Genomic DNA, 24,846 nt, shown 5'->3' with positions numbered 1-24,846 from the left:
GCAGCATGGTATGCCAGCACACATGAATAGATCAAAATCAAAAAGAAATTCATCACTCCCGCATAGGAACCATGCTGCCATCACCATAGAGACCATGAATGGACCACTGTTTGTGGAGAGGTCTTTTTGGAAGTGTGGAGTGCTTGGTCTTTTTCCCTTTTCTTGTTGATTTCAATCAGCGGAATAAAAATTCAGCTTTCTGAAATGGTCGAGCTGAGAGAGGGGCAGTAAAAATAAAGATCATATCTGTAAATTAAGACAGTGAAACACATTCAGAGTGATTAAACAAAAGCTTTGACTTGAATGAACCATTCCAAACAGTTTTGGCAGACTGAGACAAAACCAGTGGTAATGTAATTTAAAGAAAAAAATGTTTAAAAACTGCCTGCATTGGACAATATCAGCTCCGGGCAAAGATGCCTGACATCTGTTAGCCTAGTTCTTGCCCCCGGAGTAGTGAAAAGCAGAGAAATTCATGGCGCTCTCACATCAATAATTAATGAGAGCTTTATATTAGCTGACACAAGGAAATAAAAGAGAGGGGTGATGTCTTTTTCTTGCTCTCTGCGCCTGTATGCTTCACTCCTTTAGTTATTCTCTCGCCTCATTCTTGTAATTTCTGAATCTGTGACTCACCAGTCAACACCCTTTCCTCTGTGAGGACGGTAGATTAATTGAAGCATATCTGTAGCACAGTTGTACCTGGGGAGTCGCAAACCTTTCCTCATCAAAGTGTTGTATGAGTTTTTAGTGAAAAGTACAATCAACCTCACCTCACCCTGGTGTTGTTTTATTGCAAAATCCTTATATTTTACATGTATTTTAAAATACGATGCTATAGTTTTTGCAAAGCGCATGTGTCAGATTGTAAAAGGATCATATTTAAACTGAACAGCAAGACATTTTTTTTCTCCACACAATTCTTCTAATTTATGAGATTTTTATGTTTAAATTCTAGGTTTGCAGGAAAATTGTAGGTTGTGTTTTTGTGATCATTTGGATCTACTAGAAATAAACACTGTTTTGTGAAACTGTTTTTTAAATGATGGTAGTGTTGTTTTGTACATTTAGTGTCAGTGCTGACTGTTTTTATTAAGGAACTGGGACACAACCTGAGATGGAACCCTGATGATAGCAAGATAGCCAAAATGTCAGGGGAATAAAGCATGGTTTGCTGGAGAAGAGTTGTTCAACGTGTTTTAATTTAGATTTTATCACTAACAAGAAAGTACTTTCTACACCGCTGCATGGTCTGTCCATCTGAGCACCTGATTCTGTTTGTGATACAGCACTTTTTCCTCTGGTCTCCTGCTGTTGGGACGTGTGCCAGAGCTGACCTCTCTATGCCTTCTGCGCTTATGGTATTTCGCCCACTCCTATTACATTAACAGGCCTTGTCTTTCAGGCTTTACCATATTGATTCTCTGCCCTTCCAGCAATCCTTTTTAAGAGAGAATGAGCTGAAGTCACAGTGCAGCCGTTGGAAAAGAATGTCACATGTAGGGTGACGGGTACATTGATAGACTTAAAAACACTAGTCTTGTAAGAATAATAATTGCATTATTATTATAAAATCCAGATATTTTTCTCGTACGAATTGTTCCTGCATTACCAATTTTCATAATTGATTCTGTTCACTGATGTGCACATTATGAAATGATGTCGACCAGATGGCTTCTTAAATGGAGGACAGTTAGTGTGAACTGTCAAGTCTAGTGTGTTACCAGTGCTGGCCACTGAACAGCCACCCTGCTACATGACCCAGAGTTCCTGTTTAGTAGAGCACATAATCAGACGTTGCCACCAGCTGCAGCAGGATTGCAGCGCAGTAGTACTCAGTACTGTGCTGCCACGCACTGACACTTAAACAGTGGTGAGCATCCTGCCGTAGAAAGTCTCACAAACAGGAGGGTTCTTTTTCATTGTCATGTCCAATAGCAGAAAACTAGATTCATTCATAACTGTGACCGATACTGATTGCATTCCTGCCCGAGCTGTGCTTGAACGGCTCCTTTTCCCCTGCTGCTGGCGATCCTGGGCTGCCTGTCAAAACACTCAGAGCTCTGGGCACTATTGGACTGCGGTGCCAGCAATCCCACAAGAACTGTCAATGCCATGCCTGGAAATCCAGCAGCTTGGCCTGTCGGTGTCTGTCACTGCACTTCTACAGTCTCATCTATGTGTCTCCCGCTCTCACAAAACACAACAGACCTAAATCCGTAAGTCCAGGGAAATTCTTAAGTCTGCAAAATCCTCAGCAATACTTCAGAACAGAAATTTAATACTGCAGCAGCAGATCATATTGGTCATTCTGACTCTGTGCAGATTGCAGCTCGTCTGCAAAATGGCTAACATGAAAGGAGTGACTCCGGAGCATGTAATATGAAGGGGGATGGGGCCGGTTTCTTCTATCACTCCCAACTCTGCCTTGGCAGGAGTGAAAAGCAAAGACTGTGGGAGGAAGTGGAGCTGTAGGTCAGTGTACGTGTGAACTAATAGGCACCCCCTACTGAGCCCCTCAGCACCCCAGTCTTAACAGGCCTACCACTACTGAAAGGTCACTGTTGTCAATGGCCCACAGGCACAATATAGGTGGACAGGCAATCTCATATAAAATAAGACTGGCTAAAAGGTAAGTTTCTCTCTACGTTACAGAGGCTGACAGCAGCACTGCAGCTAAATAAAGGTGACACTGCCTCAGTGTTAGCCAAGCTGACAGCAGGTTAAAGGTGACGGAGCAGAAGCAGGCGGGTAGTTAACAGCCCAGCTGATGACAGATTCCCAGGTGGATGCTGGGACATTAGCAGCAGACAGCACACCAGGCCAGGGGCGGATTCTTGTAGAGAACAAAGACTGGGAGGGCAGGAGATTGGAGCTGAATGGGACCTGGAGGAATCGAAGCAGCTGGTCTATATTTAGACTTGCTGTTTGTGTGTGTGTGATAAAAAAGAGTGCAGTGTGAGAAATAGCTTCTCTTTTGTAAGTATAGCGACATGCAAGGCATGCTGAATAGAAAATATGCTCATGAGTGTACATTGTAGAAAAATCTCAACCTCAACCTCTCACATCTAAATCTAAAACTTATAATCGAGATTTTTTTTCAGACTAGTGCAAAGATTTGATTTATGTTGGATTTGATCTTGTTAAAAGTTGCTCTTCTCAGTTAATTTATTTTAGATTACTCTGTATAATGTGAAAGGGGTCACTCATAAGGTAGAATCACCCCCCGAGTCCACAGTTCCCTTCAGCTCTACAAAGTGTTTGTGTCATTGTTTTGGTTTTATGGCCACAAACAGTTTTTGATCATCCTCACTAGCATCATTTCCAGACATAGCAGGCAGATGTTTTCAGTACACAACCTGCTCAGTGCCAAACAGAAGACAGACCAAGTTAGCAACTGGCCGGTGAACAAAGTGGAACATTTACCAATATAAGAACCAGATATTTCCCTCAGGGGTTGTTAGAAACCAAAAGAGAGCTAAAAGAGAGTGAATATTGGATTTACATTTGTCAGGTCATCTTATTCACAACACCTAATAAATGTCAGTGTTGCTCAGCATCTGCTGTCTGAATAAAAAGGCAATTGTTTGCTAGCATATTTGCCATACAAACCAAAAGCCAAACTACAGGAGATTTTTTTTTGTAATGTTTCTGGTAACAGGTTCAAATAATCCTCAGTCACAGGAGATTTCTCATAAGAAAATTAGTTATGACATCTCTATCAAGGACAAACGTGGCCTTTTCATCTTTTTTTTTCTCTTATAACAAATATAGTCCAGATTCAAAACTGCGCGGGTGCAGTCAAGCTTCACCCTGCATTTCAGCACCACTGCTTTTTCAGCTTAGAGGTGGCTGGGCAGGCAGAGCAAATGCTTTCATCCTCTCCCAATCCTGTGTGCAGTGAAGAAGTTCCATTACGCAATTATATCAGCTACAGGCTAAACCAGGAAGAGCTCAGGCCTCATTTCCCAACTAACAGTTGCTGACAAGACAAATTAAAGAAGAAAAGGAGGGGCCTCCTCCACAGCCTGTACGAGGGAAAGCTGATTTGAGTATGGTCTGTCAGTCCGGGAGCGCCATAGGCCATGATTTATGACTCTGTGGGAGGAGAAAGTCTTATTCTGTGCCTGCGCCTTACTTTGACATCCAGGGTTAGGTAATTTAATCAGCCACTTGAGATTAGGGAATAATTTTAGTTAGTGAGAATGCACTGGTGTGAATAAATATCAGATTTTAAAACCTCAGCATGAGAAACAGTAAGCAGTGTTAACACCACTAGAGCTGAAACAATTTGTTAATTAACTGGTTAGTGAATAGACAGAAAATAATTTAAATGTAGCCCTAGCTGCCAAAACACTGTCAATTTTGGCGAGGTAGTTTCACTAAAAGCTTTTAAAACCTGCATTAATCAACATTTTGTTATGTTAACATTGATAAATGAAAGGTGAAAGGACAGCTCATAATGCAAAAAAATCTCAAAGCACTGGCACCAAATGTGCAGTTCCAGACAGTTGCTGTTTTGGATGTGTGTATGATTCATTGACCTCCTGTGAGCAGCGTTAACATCAAACCAGTCAACAAATGCACCAAAAAACAGGAAGAGTTAAAAACGAGGATAGTCAGCTGGTGAACAATGTCAAACCTGAGCGGTGAAATAACGTAACCCATTTGTATGTTACTTGGGTTACATAGCATTTCCAACAGCAAACCTTAAAGAGAAAATAGAAATATTAGATTTTTTCCTGTTGTCTAAAGACAGGTTATATATGAAAATGTCGTAGTTTTGTGATCTGCCATTAAAGATGCCAATCTGACCGGAGAAAAATATCATTTATATATGACGAGTCGGAATAATGGGTGTGGTTTCTTCTTCTTCTTCTTCCGATTCTGCTGAGATCACGTGAAAGCTGCGTTAACGCCATCACGCCGGTTAACGCAAACATTTGAGAGTCCTACATTTTCAGCGAAGAAGAAGAAGAAGAAGAAGAAGAAGAAGAAGAAGAACAAAAAAAGTGGCGCGCGGTCTGTATACGTTTTGGGATTAAGCGTTGGTTTTGCCCCTACCCATTTAGCAGATCTTCAACTTTGAGAAACCAAGAAACATCCAAGGATGCAACCTGCTGCTGGAGAACAGGTAAATAAAAATAGCTTTTTCAAAAAGCCTTTTTGTTTTCCTGTCGGGTTTGGGAAGGGAACGTTACGGAAGTAACGTGCCAAGCTTACGGTCTCGGAGTTGGCGGGGGCCACAGCAGAGATAAAATATAGTTAATATTACTTATATTCGCACTGTCGTCAGAAACACGACTGTAACACGACTCTAAATTAATGCTAATGTCGCTCCTTATCTGCTGTAAGTGAACGTAGCTGTGTTAATAACAGTCCTAACATGCTGGTAATATAGTGGTGGCTTTATACCTGTCAGCCTGTTTTGGAGTTCTGCCCGTTAGTGGTCAAAGATTCCTTACTGTTGGAGTTTCTGGTTGATATTCTTTTGTTAATTGCTCACAGAACACACAGTGGTTTAGAAACTACTGTATCATCATAGTAAGCTTCATAAATCCTTTTACAAAATTTGACGAGAACCTGGTAAATGTCATGCAGTGTTTGAGGTGTAATGTGCTGAATGTGCTGTACTTTCAGAAGAAAATGTGCATAGCAAAGGCATTTTGGTTCAAGGGTTTGAGAGATTCGTTTTTTTAGGAGCTCGGCTGCTTGTTCTCTAGACAGTCTGCAGTGATGTGACTGATTTCTGCCACAGCTGTTTTACTGAAACTAAACAATCAACCTGTGAACCATACCACAAACAAAAAAATTGATTAGATTTTTGGAAATGTTACTATGAGCATCATGAAAAGTGAATACAGTTTTATTAATATAGTTAACAAATGATGGTTTTGCAGTGTAGACACTAAACACATTTTCTCACAGTTGTTTGGTCATGCTTGGTGTCACCACAGCTCAATAACTGTGCAGACATCAGGGAGTGGAGCATGCTCAGCGTCTGACTGGCTCAGCCGCTGGCCATACCAGTCAAATCAGTCTGTTAGTCATTTCCAGGGGCTGCTCTTACTTCAGCATGAGACAGAAATAGACCAGTGCTTCCTTTGAACTATTTGGATGCAATTGCAAAAAAAAAAAAAAGTAAATCCCCTATGATAATAACTTTAAAAAAAAAGATGGCCTCTGAATGCCAGCCAGTCCATGAAAATCTTTAATCAAATCCCTGCAGCCCTGAGCCATGCTGACTGGATTGCCGTGTCGTCTTTTTAGTGAGGATTTTATCATTTAGTAGAGGGCAATATACGGTAGCTGGATGTTTACTGAGGAGTTGCTCAAAGTCACCATTATATAGTTTGACATATTCATTACAGCTGCAATTGGAAAAAAGACAGATGACTCCAAGAACAGCTGGAAAAGCAGCTGGAAAAAATGTAAACAAATTTGAATTCTGTGATGGCAATTTTGTGTTGTTTACATGTAAGTTTATGAATTATCAAATTAAAACAAATCTGTCCCTTTTCACAACGATGGCTTGGATCTGTGTGCCATGTTTGACTACCTGTAATTGTCAAAAATCAATATTACACCACTGTATGAAGCTGTATCCACACACATTTCTGCAGCATATATGCCTATATCATGGTGTATTGCTCAGTGCTCTTCAGTCGCTCTGTACTGTTCAGAGTGGGTTCTGTTCAGGAAAATCGTATTCTGTTCTGCATGCAGATTTCTGACCCTATACTAACAGCTCTGCTGCCAGCACTTAGAAAAAACTAGGTTAAGCATCTTCAAAGGGTTGGGAGGAATAATGCACACTGGATTTGGAGGCTATGGCGATGTATTGCACCTCAGCATTAGAAGCATATAACTAATGAACACTCTGCAGAACAGAGCCTTTATTGATCTTTGCCAACTGAGACATTTGAACAATACTGAACAATCTAATTTGTTTAACAGCACCTCATGCCATCTGCACAGATTTATACATTAGCAACTGTTGAAAGAAGGATACCTCTTCCAAAGAAATTCAGCGCTTTAAACTCATTGACTTCCAAGAGGTGTGTCCATTAGATTTAAATGAAATTAGTTTTTTTTATACATTAAATGATGAGCAAATGTAAATGTGTCGGAGGCTTCCTCCAAATCCTGCCGTGATAAGAGTTTTAATCAAGCTCCTGAAGAAAGAATACATTAATGCTACTTTCAGCGTTCCCATAGAGAGCAGTAAACCAGCGAAGACAGCAAAGGAAGGAGAGTTATGTCTGACACAAGCACCCCATAGTCCACTATTATCTGCCTGCAATCTCAACACATCTCCCCCACAATGAAGTATTGCTGGCCTGGTATCAGGAGGTATATCTTGAAGAGACATTTTTAAACACTTTTAAAATATGTCGATTTAATGCCATAGATAACAATTACATGTTTAAATAAAAAATGTGCATTGAGTAGGCATATAAAACTATAAATGTGAATGTAACAGAGTTTTTGCACCTGGCCCAATTGGAGTGTTTTTCCCCACCTGTGGCAGTTTTCCCAAGAATTTGGTAGTTTTAATGAACTGTGAAATTTGCTGTGAAGTGTGGTGACGGTCAGAAAAACGGTAGGGATGTGCCAACCCAAATGGCACTGATACCTTATCTGTAGATACACTGATCTGATAACTCTCTTTTCCCTAAATGTATCCCTGACTGTATGGAAATATTTGAAATCATTTTTATGAAGAAACTGTGTCAGATTGATCATGTCATGGCAATATCCCGTCACCTCACTAAGGCCAGCTTGAGTGTTGTTACTGATCCAGCGTATCAGATCAGTGCATCCACAGAAAGGTCGACGTCAAAAGCTGTGGATGCTGGTAATGTTATGTTGTGGTGTATGTAACGCAGAGGTACTGTGCAATATGAACAATTTGGAGAATGAAGCTAAAATTGAATGAGAAAAGAATAAGAAATGGAAGTTATGACAAAAATGTTACTGATAGTGTATAATATTGGGCAATCAGTCCACGCGTTGAAAGGATTGTATATGTGGAAACAGATAGAAAATATAACCTCCCCAACCCAAACTATTGATAAAACGAAGCGTTAGTGGGGTCAACACTGAAGTATTTGGGCCAAGTGTAAAGTGAGCTGTATCACCTGTTGGCTTGAAACACTCACCTGACAGGCTTGGTAAAGCAGCTGGTGCTCAAACTTTTTAATGCCGAGGATATTTTGGAACATCTCGTACAGCTGGTCCTTGCTGAGGATCAGCTCCGAGGCCGCGCTGGCAGTCATGCGTTGCTGTGCCTTGCGTGGATCCTCGTCACCACGGTAGATGGTGTCAAACTTGGCCATCCAGGAGCTGAGCACCGTCTCCTTGCTCAGGCCGTCGATCTCTGGAAGGCTGCGCACGCGCTTCTCGATATGCCTCTTGAACACTTCCCTGAAATCATTGGCCGAGAAGCCGCCACTCTGGACCATTTTAGCCACACGGTCACTCTTTAGGAACACCTACATTGTGAGAGACCAATGTCACTAACTGCAGTTATGTAAATGCTGTAGATGTATAAAAAAAGAAGTACTTGTTATTTTAAATGATGAGTAATGATGAGCTTTAGACTTATGAACAGGCTCATATATATAGCACATTGCCCTGCACAGGCGTGGTGAAAAGCTTTTCTGTAATATTTTGTCTCAAACAGCAAATGTCTGACTTTGTCAGCAAAAGGAAACCATCAAACTGTCTTTGTGTTCGTGCTGATTTTGAATAGAGAAATCAGAGGCACATACAGTGTGTGAGGCTGTGACTCAACACCAAGGCTGCTCTCCGTCTCCTGCTGATGACAGACTGACAGGGACTGAGGCAGACGAGGCTGTATTGTCACAGCATTGAGTGAAGTAACCATCAGAGCTGACTGTTTTGTCACTCTGACAGTCACATTTTGTTCTTAGCATCCATTATGGCTAAAAGGCAAGGACTGCTGTACTGAAACATTACAGTACAGTGGTACAATACACTTGTCATTTGGTGTGTGTTTCAATGGATAACAAAGGTTTGCAGCTGAGATTAAGGAGATGTGAAGTCTTTTGGTTTCCTGCAGACCACAGATTTTAGAAACATTTTTTTTACCAAAGAAAGAACAAAAAGCAACCTGTGATCATCCATAATTTTACTAATAGTAGTGGCCTTCGCTGTTATAATAAATTTGCCTCTTTAAGTCATTGAGCAAATTAACATATATTTTAATAAATTAATTAATTGAATCATTAATTAATAGCTGTATTAATTAATTGATTGTTTAATTAATCGGATTCATAAAATAATTAATTTTTAAAAAGTGAAAAAGATCTTCACTCTGTGGGCAAGGTACTGATTGCCCCAAGAAAAAAAAATTAAATCAATAATAGTAACATTTTTATACTGATCTTATACATTATGCTTGCATGGTGATGTTTGTCCAAGTTAAAAAGTGGCAAAAAAGAAAAACAAACCAAAACAAAGGTCTTTGTCATTCCTCAATCATCAGTGTCTCACTTAAGTCTAGCAAACATCTCTTAAAAACAAGAGGTGAGCCATACTGATTTCAAGTGTTTCTACTTATGTTATCATTCAGCACATTTTCCAGGATATTTTAGTATTCTTAGTATCATACACGGCCTCTCAGCCACACAAGTGTACTAATAAATAACATTACAACAATGCATCTTTAGGCAGTACTTCAAAACATAATTGTTTGAACAGCCACGATCACAGGTCTTGTTAAATCAGGATTACCTTAATTTCATAAAGATGACACACCAAAAAGAGATTCTATTATACAGCTCATCTTGGTGGAAAGTCTATCCTTCATACTGTTTATCATTACTTTTCTATATTTTCTATTGACATTTGTATGTTACAGTAGAAAGTGACCAGACATTTAAGTGGAGAAAGAATGGGAATCACAGTTATGTCAAAAATAACCATAAATGCATCTTCACAAAGTATGTTTTGGTAAGACACTGGTAATAGTACATACAGTATGTTAACGCTTTAAACTGTTAATTATGAAAAACCCAGGTTTTGGGGTACAGTTGTTATCAATTTTCTTACCCTTCCAGCTTTAAATCCTGATAAATTTCGTAAACTAGATGGAGGTCACCCTGTAATTAACTTCCGTGGCAGTCTATGTGTTTCCTGACGGTTCCAATCTCATACTTCATTTCTTCGTAATGGCTACGCTTGTTTTTCCATCATGGCTTTGGCCTTTAATGTAGCTCACTATCTGCCGTGCCTTTTGTATTGTGTGCATGGCAATAATGACTTTTTCATCTGCAGACTGAATAGTGAGGTTGGAAAAGATGGCTGTGTCAGCCACATGGTCTGACTCATAATCTGTGCAGTGAAAAGCTTCAGCCACCATTTTGCCACTCAGCCGTCTGAATACAAGCATTTTGACATGGAATAGCAAGAGGACTGTGTAGTGCTTTTTGGACTTTTCAGACTGAAAGCTTGTCATTTTCTTTTTTTTTTAATTCTGCTACAAATGTGACCTAGAGGATATGGTGCATATACAACAACAAATACTGTGTATAATGTATGCCACTGCCATTGTTACTGATGTTAATGGTGGATGAATATACAGCTGCATTTTTATACAGGCAAAAACACAACACATTCAGTGACTAATTTGAAAGCATCAAGTCCCTGAATAACAAAATGGTTCTGACTGTGATTGTGCTGCTATGGTTATGCCGAGTTTGTACCTCGTAGTAGCTCTGCACGGCGTTGATGAATGCCTCATCAGCCACAATTTGTGTTTCTCCATTGAGGAAGGCCTGGAAACGATCCTTGGTCTGCTGAAGCTGCTGCTTGGTTATCTGTGAAAGCAAGGGCAAACAGGGGACACCTCAGTGTTAAAGCCAGGGTAGGAAAATCTGTCAAAAGGAGCATGTTAGTTCATTTTTGAATGGCTTATTCTGGGCACAGGGTAAGCAGAGCAGTCCAAAAATCCTTTTCCCCCAGAAACTTCCTCCAGGGGAAACATTAAGTACTCCCAGGCCAGCTGGGAAATGTAATCCCTGCAGTGTTTCCTATGTCAACCTTTGCATCCCCTTTTAGAAAGTCATGCTCTGATCCCCTCTAAAGGTGGGTGACCAGGGAGCATTCTTACCAAGTAACTAAATCACATCAGCTGGCTACGCTCAAGGCAAAGGAGTAGTAACTCAATAATAAGATCTTTCCAAATCTCTGAGCTCTAATGCTATCACATGGAGTGATATCAGGAACATCATCTCAGCAGACTGTATCCACAATCCCTTTCCCCGAGACTGTTACTGCAGGTGAGAGCAAGAACTAAGATTGACTGTTAAATTGAGAGCTTTGCTTTGTAGCTCAGCTCCGTCTTTACTGCCTACAGTCAGATACGAAGCCTGCATTACTGCAACCAGTGCTCCCTAAACGCCGGTCAATCTTACAGCCCTTTTTAGCATCACTCATGAATAAAACCCCAAGGTACCTGAATTCTTCCACCTGGATTCTCCCCCTCCCTGACCTGAACAGAGCTCTACCAACCCAACCACATCACGCTCAGCTGTAAACCGCTCCAGTGGACTTTGTAGGTCACGGTCCGATGAAGCCAAAAGGACAACATCATCCACAAACAGAAGAGCTGCCACCCTAATATCACCCAACTGGACACTATCCAGGCCTCAGCTGCGCTTTGATATCCTGTCCATGAATCTGACAAACAAGGGAGGTGAACTCACCCTTGTCAGATTCCAGTGCTCCAGCTGAACTTCAATAGCACAGTGTACAGAGAAGAAATTATTTATAACAGCCAGAATGAAACACAAAAGACAAGAAGATAAAGAGGTAAAAAAATTGTTTTTTAGCCATGTTCACATGTGGCCATAGCAATGGCAGTGTCAGCCTGTCTGTTGGTTGGATGGTCCACTGCTTTGGTCCAACTAGCTCAACAACTGTTGGATAGATGACAATGGATTTTTTGGGGGATTTCTGATCCCCAGAGTTTTCTAGTCTTGCTAGTTAGGTTTTTTTTTTTTTTGTTTTTTTTTTTAATTTATCTGTTGAAATATCTAAAAATTCAAATCAGGTGATCACCAAAGCTAACATGTAAAACTAAGATGGTGAACATGGTAAACATTATACCTGCCAAACATCAACATGTTAGTATTGGCACTGGGTGCATGTTAGATTGATATGTACTGCAGTACACGTGTGATGTTTTCTCTCCCTTTTTTCACTTTCAATTCTCTCTCCGGTCTAGATGTCTTTGGATTGATTTCACACATGGTTACTGAGTCAGTGACCCAACAGTCAATAGACTGACAATCTCCCTCTGACAACTGCCTTCAATCTTAAAGTTCAAGCTGTTGTGTATATCAAACAAGCGCGAGGACCTGCTGGTAACGTGTGTGTCTGCGAACATTCAGCCTCATATCGCAAGTGACAGACTTTGGTGTAGGAGTGAGATGGAAATGTACCACATATCATGTGCCTGTGAGGCAATCTCAACACCATCTGCATTTCCATCGTATTACCCTAACCCCCACCAGTAATATTCACAAAATGAGGGTCACATAACGTAAGAAATACTCATTAGAGCCAGAGTAAAAGTGTCTATGTTTGGTCTCGTAAAAAAGCTTTACAAAGGTGAATATAAATACACGCACATAAAACATACATACTCACACACAGGCAGAGGTTGACAACAAGATGACCTCTCCATTGCTGTCAATGGAGAGGTCATCTTGTTAGCTTTGGTGATCACCTGATTTGAATATTTAGATATTTCAAAAGTAATACAAACACAAACTCAGAGTTTCACAAATCATTTCAGTGAAATATCCCTTCTGCCTCAGCTAATTTATGATTCTTGTGGTGGAGTGAATCTCAGCATGATCTACCATTTAATGTCCAAACATAAAAGATCCACTTACAACACACAACAGCACGTCAGCAACATTAGAGATCAATACTCATGCCTCTCCTTCAAGGTTTCAGGTTTATTCATCTTGGCAACTGCTAGATGTGAGATTAAAGAGGAAGTGTGGGACATCCCTGTTATGCTTTAATAGACTATGGTGTTCAAGGAACATCCTGAGGCAAGAAATGTTAATATTAACACCAGTATGCAAGTCAGTCTGGTATATGGGGACACTCTGAGGCTGAAGTCATAGTCATATAGTCATCCTTGGTTGCATGTCCATTTCTGAAAGTGATAGGGTGAGGATAAATAAACTGAGTTGGCAGTTTATTAGGTACACATAGCTGAAACCAATGCAGTGTAATACAGCATTCCTGCAATAAATCCTCCTTCATGAAGGTTGTAATGTTCAGTTTTGTTTTTTTTTTAACTGTTTTAGAAAGGGGTTGATTTAACTGTATGGTCATTTTGGAAGCTGTAATGGTGTTGAACTGTGTTGCATTATACAGAGAAGTGTTTCTGTTGTTTAGCCCACTCACTGATATAAATAGGGTGGACAAAATAATTGAAACACCTCCATATAATGCTAAACAATTCAACAGCACCACAAACTACAGTCTCAAAAATTACCATAAAGTTCAATCAGCACTTCCCTAAAACAGTTTCAACACAACCTGATCATTATTACTGTCAAGAAGGTAGGATTTATTGTGGGACTGTTGTATTAGACTACATTAGTTTCAACTAAGTGTACCTAATGAACTTGCTTTGGATTCTCTTTTGTCATAAGAGATGTACATTAATTAAAGGTATTTTCCTTCCTTTATCTCAGGAGAATACATTTCTTATTAAATTCTGAAATAGCAATAATTCAATAATAAAAGTCTTACATAGAGAAAACATTTTGATAAAAAACAAAAATGTGTGTATATGTGCTTAGACTGAAGTGTGGGCATGTGATGACCTACAATCAATTCAAAATGAGGGAAAGAAAAACCACAACATACTTGTATGAATAATGTGCATTGTGTAAGGGTAGAAGATAAAGCGTGAGGTTTCTGTTAAACGGCTTGTGGGCTTTTGAAAACTGATTTGAACCAAGCTGACTGGATGTTTCAGGGCAAAGCAAGCACATGTGCCTCTAGACCTAAGGTCACGCAAGCTAGCTTTCCTGATTACCACAAAACACTGGTACATACCAACTGATTCACTGTTTAAAATGATAAATTGTTTGGTCTATTTAATGTCAGAAAATAGTGAAAAATGTCCATTACAATTTCCTAAAACAAGAGAACGATTTCTTCAAAAAAAAAAAAAAAAAAACTTGATTTGTCCAATCAACAGTTTTGGCTTAAAAAATTACTTAAACAATTAATTGATTATCAAAATAGTTGATGATCAATTATTGCAGTAATTCTTAAAGCTGTAAAATAGACAGTAAAATAGTACAGACAGATTAGACCTCTGATCTGTTTAATTGTAATTTAGTGAGGACTTGCAATCAGAGCTAGAACAATTACTCAATAAATCAGTTGACAGAAAATTATTGTTTTGATAATTGATTGATTGTTTAAATAAATTTTCAAACACTACAAAATATTCCCAACTTCCTGCCTCTAAAATGTGAGAATTTCATGCTTTTATTTATTGTTTATCATGTTAAACTAAATAGCTGCAGATTTTGTTCATCAGTTTAGGATCTGGGAGATAATGGTAATTTTACGCAATTTTTTTCAAATGATTGATTAATGTGGACAATAACTGGCAGATTAATCAACAATGAAAATAATTTTCAGTTGCAGCCAAGGACAGAGTTGCTTCTATTAAACCCACATACTATTTGTAGAAGAATCACAAAGATACCAGAGGAAAATGTAGGAGTGATCCAGACACTGGCAGAATAACACTGTTGGGTTTTACCTGAAGAAGGTCAAAGCTTCTGCTGATAATTTCTTTTAGCCGATCTGACTTTATGTGACAACACAGCAAGCTGCTAACTGTGTGTGTGTGTGTGTTTATGTTACCTTTTTGGGACCTTTTTCTGGTATAAACATTGACCTTGTCGGGACCAGTAGGCCTCATGGGGTCCAAAGCCCAATCCTAATAAGGCAAAATGCCATTTCTGTGATCCTGGTTAGGGTAAGGTGTGAGTTGAGGTTAGGTTAGGCTAGGTTAGGTTAAGGTTGGGCATGAATTGGTTAGGGTTAGGGTTAAGGTTAGGCTGTCCACAAGGAGTGGAAGTCAGTGCAATGACAAGAATAGCTGTCCAAATGTGTGTGTGGAGAGCTGACACTGTAGCACAAAGCAGTAAACCCAGCAAAATGTGTCACCAAATCACAGTTCAGCTGCATTAAGTATTTATGACTTTCAGTTCTGCGTACTTTTTATTTCATTGCTGATTAGAGAACTGTGCTGATTACTAACCAAGTTGATGGATGACAGAAAATGCCTCCATTTTCATCAGTGTTGCCAGACTCCCAAGACGAACTTTCCTGCTTTGCTGGTATTGATTCTCTCTCTGTGGCTCTTATCAAGATTGCAGTGTTACACTGTGATTCATTGGCTTGAAATGAAGTAGGCAGTGACATTAATCACCCTTCACATATTGATAGAGGAGATGTGCACACTGCATGGCTTTGATGTACAGTAACTTCATTACAGTTCAAAATGACTATGGATTAGAGTTTGTAGTTTGACCATGTGGCATGATGCGATGTTGGAGTCACTGTGAAATATTTAATGATCAGGAATCTTTAATTAAAAGCTAGCTTTATAATAGATTTTTTAAAAATTGGAGTTTACGTCCCTCATACTTCATAGAATTATTTTAAACTGTCATATTCCATGAAATGCCATTTAAAAAACAGTAGATATTGGGAACAAACCGACATTATAGCATGCAGTAAAAGTCTGTCAGCTTCAACAGCACATAATTTCAGAATATATGTCCTGTATCTTAAAGCCCATTGAGCCTCTAACGCAGGTCCATAGTATTAAGCCCCCCTCAGGCGCATATCTTGTCAAAAGTAAGCTGCCTTTAGTGATTCTTCAGTGAACCAAAAAAGATCTTTACATATTGCTCTGTCACTACGTGTTTGGCCCATTTTATCACATTTTTTTCTGGAGTGCAGGAGAAAGTCTATGCATTTGGTACGAAATCATTATAGAAGTAATTTTTGTCATATACAACATGACAAATGATACCTAGCTTTTAATAGAACAAAATAAATTGTGTGAAAATGAAATGAAAACTAACATCAAATATGCAAGTCAGTTATTTTAAAAGGTTGTTGAAATGTTCACAGCTGTCAGTCACTGCCTACAATGTAATGGGGGGGACGGTTACAATAGGGTTTGGCAGCTGTAAAGACTATTCAGGGCCATAGATCTAAGATCTAATGAAGATCTAAATGTTTCAAAGCCTTTTCGACAGTGCCGAGCACAAGAATATGGCGGGGAAATGGTGAATACTTAATTTGAGTAGAATAAGAGTAACCTGAATATATTAAGTTTGAAATACACTGGAATCAAGTTTTAGTTTATTAATTATAGAATGTACATAAACTCCTGATGGGTTCCTAAAGCCCTGAAGTCTCAGGAAAATACTGACATGACGTTCATTTCTTCAGCGGTAGTTATGGCATTTGGTGTGTTGTATGTAAATCAGTTGGTCACTCATTTTTTTCTGTTTCCAGTCAAGCAGAGAGTGAGAAAGATGAGAGCAGGTCATGCTCAAATATGACAAATGATTAAGAGGATTTTTGTATGTGTGTGTGTGTGTCTTTATGAATAGTAAGGAAGTGTACATTTGTTGTATAGCTTTGTTGTTTACAAAAAAGAAAGACTAAATCAGTAAAAGGACAGGTTACATAAACACAATATTTATAAATAATAATTGGATTCATATTAATGTCATATTTATCTCTTGGAAATTTTTAATCAGCATGGATTGTGAGGTATACAACACCTCAGCTGTCAGTGCAGCGCTGTGATGAGTGCAGTAATTAGTTAATTGAATGCAGTATATACTGTAACCCAGCGCAGTAAAGCCTCTGCTGCTGACTCACACTTGAGTTTCCTCCAGAAGTTACATAACATTGAAAAGGTAAGTTAAATTAAGGTGTTCTCCAGAATTAAATGGCTGCAAATTAGATGTGCCTGTTTTCACTGGTGGGCACTTGTAAATTATTCACAAAAAACTGATCAAAATTATACGTTAGCTGAAAGACTGAGGAAACGTCTAAATCTAAACATGGAGAGACTAAACATTAGAAGTGTTTAAAGTACTGCAAGTTTACTTTATTAAGATATATGAGGAAGGTAAACTTTACATTCATGAAATCCATTCACAAAGTGGTGAAAGGACATCATTCAAACTAAATGTTCTCATTGTGTTTCAATCTGTTTGCTCAGGAAAGAGCTGTTTTCAAAACTGATGTTGGTTTTCAGCAAACATGGTATGGTCGAATCCCCTCGCTGGACAAAGCACACTTTATTCATGTTGCAGATGACACCGCCGGGCCACATCTGAGTAAACAGCAAACACAAGTATGGGAACAAGCGCTGCATGACAGCTGCACAAAATCTACCAGCAACAGGCCTCGTCAAACACAAAACACCAGCATCATATAGTGACTGCGGTTACAAAACTACAATTATACAGAGACAGATGCACAAGCTATTATCCCCAACCAGACATGCTCACAAAGATTTGTTCTGAAGACACACACACACACAGCGTTGTGTGAGTAAATACTACGCGGCTGGGTTAGTAAACAGCCAGGTGTATACTCTGCAGACAGAGCCTGACACACGGCAAATAGGGATAAAACAGGGGGTTCTGGCTCTGTATAACCAGTCTCCACACTGTTGTCATATTCAGGAGCTGTGGCACTGCTGATATATACAGGGGAACACTGTGTTCACAACCAGCTAAGCCCCTTCTTGTAACAGTCATCCATTATCACACCACCAACTCACTGGCAGCTGCTCTACAGCTCAGCTGGTTCGTCATTATGCTCATTCAGTTGCTGAGGAGAAAATAAGTCCTTGACCTAATATAACATAAATGGTATGGACAATGAGAGGATAAAATCAATGGGACAATTTGCATAAATTTGGCACAGCACAATAAAAAAAGTTGAAGTTAAATGTGAGATTTTGACATTTCTGCGTTTTATGCAGTCTTAAATTGAATACACCTTAAGTGCTGGAGACCTAGTTAGACAACACAAGACATCACCTCGAGTCCTCATACCCTGTGATGGGCATTCATCACTATTTTTTGACTTTTCATGCACTACATAATTAAGCAACACAACAAAAAACAGCTTTTATAAAAGAATAAGTTCATTACAGCCCTTGTATGTAGCAGTTAAATATGAAATCTCATTCCAAAGAATTTCTCTCAGATTTAAAACGAATATTATGTCCTGTACTTCCTCAGATCTGGGTAAGGAAAAATTGTTTTCAGTACTTTTTTTTTGGGAAATGCAAAAATGCCCACCCAACAATCACTGACTGTTCTCAGTGAAACTGTACTGGATGAAGGTCAAGGCTGTCCTCTAACAAAGGTCAAGCTTGAAAGTAACTCACTGTTTTTTTCTTTTCAGCTGAAATAGAAAAATGTGTCTAATACAGTGTTACTCCGCTTTGGTTCAAAACTAAAAGTATCTACTGCAGTGCTACAGCTCTACTTCATACTGTAGAGGATATAAAACTGACTGCGGGTTGGGATCTCTGTCCTTTCCTGGTGCATTACTCTCATCAAGAGTCAAAGACATAAATCCTTTCCTGCTAACTTCCCATCACGAATCACTTAGTGTCTTTTTCCTTCTTTCTCTGAAGTGTTTCTCTCTCACTCACTCTCTCTGCTGTTAAAGGTGCTCATCTCAAATATCTATTCCTTTGTGCCCATCTGTTGGTCTTGGTTGATGTTCAGTGAGGTTTGTATCTTAGTTAAATTGAAACATGATTTTGAGTGTTTAGCTGCTGCTGCTTGAAGATATAGAAGAAAAGGAAGAGTAAAGGGGTTTCACAAAATATTTCTTTGTCATGGGTAACAAAGTAAACAGAAGTATTTAAGGGTTGTGTTTTAAAAACCATAACATGTTCTGTAGACTTAATAATTGGAGAGGTTTAATGCGAATGCTAAACAGAACAAAATATGAATAAAATTAAATTTATCCGTTTCTGCAGGTTTTTTTTTTGCATTTTTATCTCTTGCTGTTCATGTGGATCTACTATGATTATGGATGTTGTCTTACTGCATTGGTATATGGATGATAACTCTCCTACTGTCATTTTGCATTAATGATAGTATTCTAAGCAACGACTTTGAACAGCAAACAGAAGGCCTCAGATACAGATCTAGAGTTGGTGTTTGACAGCAGGTGAGTGGTGCTTTGGCTCTGTTTAAATGGGGGGTGGCACAGGAGTGTGTAACACCCGTGATAACACAGGAGAGAAACTTTGACTGTCTTCCTGGCGTACATCCTCATGGCTGCTCCAGGCTGCTGTTTGTGTTCTTTATGCATCAGTGAGAGTCATCAGAGTAAGAGGGAAAGAGAGGTTCGACAGAGGCGAGGTGTAACGCTCCGGCTATAGCTCTTACCTCTGTCTCTTTCTGTAATGTGGAAAATCACCACTACTAATCTCTCTCTCCGTTTCTCTATGCTTCGTCTTTTCCCAGTCATGCCCGAGTAATTCTCCCTTTGAAGCAATCTTTCATATAGTTCAAAATAACAGCACAAACGCACTCATGTGCCCTTAACGACCACCAACAGCTGCCTGCTTTCACAAAACTCAAACGAGATTTCTAAAGTGTGATACAACGTATAGTCACGTATTGTATTCATCAAAGAACATTTACAGAAGATTCCTTGTACAGTGACTGTAACTTCCATACCTCATAATTATGACTTAGAATCTCATAATTATGAGAAAACTATCTTGTTGTTATGATAAAAAAGAAAAAGTCACAATTATAGTGTAAGAAAAAAACTATGTGATTATAACAGTTTCAGAAGACAAGAGCATGATGACACTAGCTGATTTAATTTTTGATTTGCTTTGGTTTAACTCCATGGTTTGATGCATTTAGATGTACTGATGTGTCTGAGTAGCGTAGACAGCATTATGATTAATATAACACAGCACAGGAATGTGTATTTGCTGAGCACACAAAGCACATCCTGATCCAGACTGAACAAACATAAACGCAACACTTTTGTTTTTGCTCCCAGTTTTTCATGAGTTGAAATGAAAGATCTAAGATTTTTTCTCAGCAGACAAAAGGCTTTTTTTCTTTAAATCCATGTTAGTGATCACTTCTCCTCAGCCAAGATAATCCATCCACCTGTCATATCAAGGTGCTGATTACATGACATGATTATGGCACGTGTGCCATAATGGCACAGTTGACGTTAGCCATGAGGACGCCTGCAGTTGGCATGCTGATTGCAGGAATGTCACCCAGAACAGTGTCTGCAGAACTGAATATCCATCATTCAACTATCAGCCATCTAAGAAGGCGTTTCCGAGAGTTCAGCAACACTGCAAAATGTCCACAAGCCTGCCGACTATGTGTCACCACACCAGCACAAGATCGGTATATACGCCTTCTCCATCTGCGAGATTGTATGAGACAGCAACATGAATGGCTGATGACCGTTGCTGGCATATACAACAGAAGAAGAAGACTCTTGGCACAGACCATCCACAACCGCCTCAGAGAAACAAACCCCCATGTGCGTTGTCCACACCAGGGTCTGGATCTGACAGCTGCTGGCATCACAACCATCTTGTGCAGGCTAACACCATGTCCGATGGCCCTTGGCTTGCTGGAGAACAGTGCTATTTACGGATGAGTCCTGTCTCCATCTTCACTGTGTGGATGGAAGACAGCGTGTTTGGCAACAGACTGGTGAACACTATACCAAAGGCAATGTTGTACACAGACTGACCCACATAGGTGGTGGTGTCATGGCGTGGGCAGGAATAAGTCATGGTTTCAAAACAAGATTGAATATTATTGATGGCAACGATACGGGGACGATGTTCTGATGCCATTCATCTGCCATCATCACCTTACATTCCAGCAGGACAATGCAATTGTATGCAGCCTCTGGAATATGAGAACATAGAGGTTCTTGCGTGTTGTGTTTATATTTTTGTTCAGTATATTTGAGGGTGCAGCAGCAGTTCACCAGCCTCAGCAACTACTGACTATTTCATAGTTTCACATACAGTATAAATATTTTAATTGCTGCAGTGTTGAAATCTGTCAGGAAGTAAACCTGGACCCCAGCTGTTTTCTTCCAGTGAGTACAATTCCAATGAAATGGTTTCTGAGTCTACTAATCAATAAGTTGATTGACAATAAATTGTCAGCTGTTTTGATAGACAATTGATGATGACGATGTTACATCAGACTGTGATATTTTCATTTTTTTTCCTACCCATAATGATTACTTGAGAAAATAATCTGCACATAAACCACTAGTGAAAATAATTGTTAGCTGTGGCCCTAATTTTAATTTTGAGGTTAGACAGAATCTTATTATTAAAAGCGATAATGCATTTTCCACTTGCATTGCCAACCAGGGCTGCTGATGTCTTATGTCCACTTTAATCAAACCAGCTTTTGTTTTCCACTTTTTTCTGAGTATGGGAAATGTGCAGCGTTGGGAGCAGGGATTATATCTTATACAGCAATGAAAAAAAAAAAAAAAAAAGACAGGAGCCCTGCAGATTAATCTGTCGCAATCCATGCATACATTATGAGGACACACTAACTGTCCTCAACCAGTGCTTCATGTCCAGGGATTGTGTCCCTCAGAAAATAGGGATCTTTTTGTGTTGTGCCACCAGGATTAAGGTTGAACAAATGATAAACGTAGATGGTTAAAATTTGTCTACCCGAATTAAACTGCCGCTTTGGGCAGCAGACAAGATTATATAGGCTATGTGGGGACACGTAGGTTCTAGTATAATTAACAAGTACATTCTGTACCGGAGAGAAACAACCCCATGTGAGATGTTGCTTTCAAGCCAGATCACAGATACACATACAACATAAAATCCTGTACATTCACATACAGAAACTCTGTGCTGTAACATTTGCAGTTCTGTAGCTATTTATGTTTGTACATGTCTGACCTGTTCACCAAATATCAGGTCACACTCCTGCGAATATGAGTCAATTTGATCCTGACTGTGATTGCTGCTTTCAAAGTAGTCAACCCTTTGGGAAAAGATATTGTTAGAATTCTAACAAACAACATCTTAGCTTTCTCTCTTGGTTATACAGAGACAGATGAGATGTTTAATTTGTGAATCTGTGATATGTTACACTCTGCTGCACAGATTGTGGGTGAGGGGGTATTTCGCCTGCTTCTTTTCAGCCGCCACCCCCTTTTGAATCCACTTTCATATCCATACCGTTGATGAAGACCTTTATTCTTCAATACAAGTGTTGCTAAAACATGCTAAAACATCTGCTTGTTAATGAGAAAGACAAACATTTCAGCACAGGCTTTCAAACCCTGATTGACATGCTTTATTGTTAACCGACGCCAACTGCGAAGCTCCTTTTATTGTCAGAGGATGCCTTTATTCATGCAGAACACCATTTGAAGATTTTACATAATAATGCAAATGACTTCAGTGTCATACTTGAGCTCTCCATTTACAGCCACTCTCTTTTGTCCACATGATGTGTGTTTCACGAACATAATGAGCTCGGGCAGTTCAACCTCAGTTATTTGTATCATGTTCATCGTTCAAATATAATCTTGTTAACCGACTTATGATTTCTTTCAACAAACAGGACAGAAAGGGCACAATACACACTCCAGGGACATAAGAGACATTTTAAACCATGGAGTCCACAAACAAAAGTGTTAAACCATTTCTGAAAATCCCCACTGCACATACAGCATTTGCAGTGTATGCCTATTAATTTTTTAATGTTTCTAATTTTATTCATGCCTCTTCCAATGATGTCAGTTTAATCTCCCTCTCCCCTGAGTTCCTTCTTCTTGTTTCCATCTTCATAGCTCAGCGTTATCTGTCCATTACGCATCAACTCAAATGCCACAATTACCTGAATCATTGTCGCTCATCATATTAACATATTCATGCACAAAATAAGTGTATCAACAGTCATCTGCAAAGATAAAATAATGATGTCCATGTGTGACCTTGTATGTTTGACAGCTTACTCAGCTCTTTCACAATCTAATGATCACTTCACCATTAACTTTTAGTCACGTTTTAATTTAGTTTGTTCCAACATTTCCTCTCTTTTACCGACACAAATGCCAATTTAGAGGAGGTAACACCTATGCCAGGCTATAGTTATGGCTTCTAACAAAAGACAATGAAGTAAAATCCAGCTCACAGCGGGACATCCAAAATCCTTTGCCAGACTCAGCACTAAACACCAAAGAGGTTAACTTCATCCAGGTATCAATGATTTGAATTTCAGTCTCCTTTGCATTCATATCACAAAGCCTGCTGCACAATTCACAGCTCTCCCTCAGAGTATCAACGGCATAATGTATAGTATTAAAATGCTGAGCCAAGAGTCACTCTATTAAACAAACCTGCTGGCAAATGAGTTGATTGGGTCCAATTATATCTTCGGGGCATCACAGTTTCTAATTGAAAAAAAAAAAATCCTCCAACTGAGATTACTCATTTCTGAAAAATACAATCACTGTGGTCTATAAAAAGCAAATGTCTGATTGATCAGATTTCGTTTTTAGCGGTTTGATTGCTAATGTTTGATTCTATTTTTGATGTTATAATAGATTTAATTTATATTTCAAATGTACATTAAATAAGAACTTTCTCACGTTCCTTTGCTCAGTTGTGCTTATTATCTAACAGGACTGAGCAAGGCTAGGCTCAGTGGTGCTAAAATGTTGAGTGATAATATTAACATGCTAATGTTTAGCAGTTAAATTCTGCAGCTAAAATTCTGACAATTCTGACCCTACAAGTCACCGTCATATAACAACTGGGAGCCATGAATCTCTGTACAAAATTTCATGGCCATCCATCAAATACTTGAGATGTTTCAGTCTGGACAGAAACGACAGACCAAACAATCGAAAGACTGATCTTGCCATCCATAGAAAAATATCATAAAATGTCTTTCTAAATTTGATGTTTTCTGTCTTTTTTGTGATTGTGCCCTCTCCTTCTGCATTATCCTCTGTGCTATTCCTCTGTACAAACAGTTTAGGTAGCTCATTGTCATTAAATGGAGGATTTTCCCCCTCCAGGACAATCCACAGTGATGCTGTAATTACATAAATTACACCAACACAGTCTATATTTGTCAAGAACTTCAATAATTTACTTACAACATATTCTTAGAGACGGGGCCATAAATGTAAATGTGTTCCCAAGACAATTAGCCTTGCATACAAGCACGTGTCACCTGTTAAATATGCACATACACTTAAGAACCAACATTTTTACAGCAGCGGCCTTCATACTGCTGCTGGTGAAGACATGTTTCAGGCTGAATGAGAAAATATTTCCCTCTCCCCTCAAAAGGAAGCGACTGCCTCTTACTGTCCTATTGTGTTACCCTTTCACAAGGTTATAGCAATACATTTCAAGAAGCAGTAGTGGAGCTTGCATACTCTGCAGCTTGGTGTGTTTTTCTGTGATAGTCCATCACTGCTGTTTGTGTGCCAGAGCTTCTAATAACGGATTATCATGGAGCTGCTCCACATGTTTTTCTCAGGCCTTTAAGTCTTTTTGTAGAGAAAACACTTAAATTTGCAGAAATTGTTTCATCATGTTTCTGTGACTAATCTAAAATAGCCGGAATTGTAATAGACGACATATTAAATTGTGTGGCCAGCACTGTGAGGAATTTCCTTAATAGATTATTGTTTATGGACATCCGAGGAGCC

The 24,846-nt window shown here is 39.2% G+C and overlaps 1 protein-coding gene across 1 annotated transcript in view; it reads right to left on the bottom strand.

The window, feature by feature from the left end:
• cadpsb (Ca2+-dependent activator protein for secretion b) overlaps positions 1-24,846 on the bottom strand; it is a 65,468-nt gene that overhangs the window by 38,142 nt on the left and 2,480 nt on the right. Inside the window, exons 2-3 of the mRNA XM_041034178.1 lie at positions 10,731-10,844; positions 8,163-8,495 (exon numbers count right to left, since the gene is read on the bottom strand). Coding sequence (XP_040890112.1) covers positions 8,163-8,495; positions 10,731-10,844 — 447 coding nt within the window. The remainder of the gene's footprint in view (positions 1-8,162; positions 8,496-10,730; positions 10,845-24,846) is intronic.

The sequence above is a fragment of the Toxotes jaculatrix genome, chromosome 3 (genome assembly GCF_017976425.1).
Source record: "Toxotes jaculatrix isolate fToxJac2 chromosome 3, fToxJac2.pri, whole genome shotgun sequence".
Classification (NCBI taxonomy): Eukaryota; Metazoa; Chordata; class Actinopteri; family Toxotidae; genus Toxotes; species Toxotes jaculatrix.
Note: the sequence above shows the minus strand (reverse complement) of the source record. Positions and strands in the feature narration are given on the sequence as shown.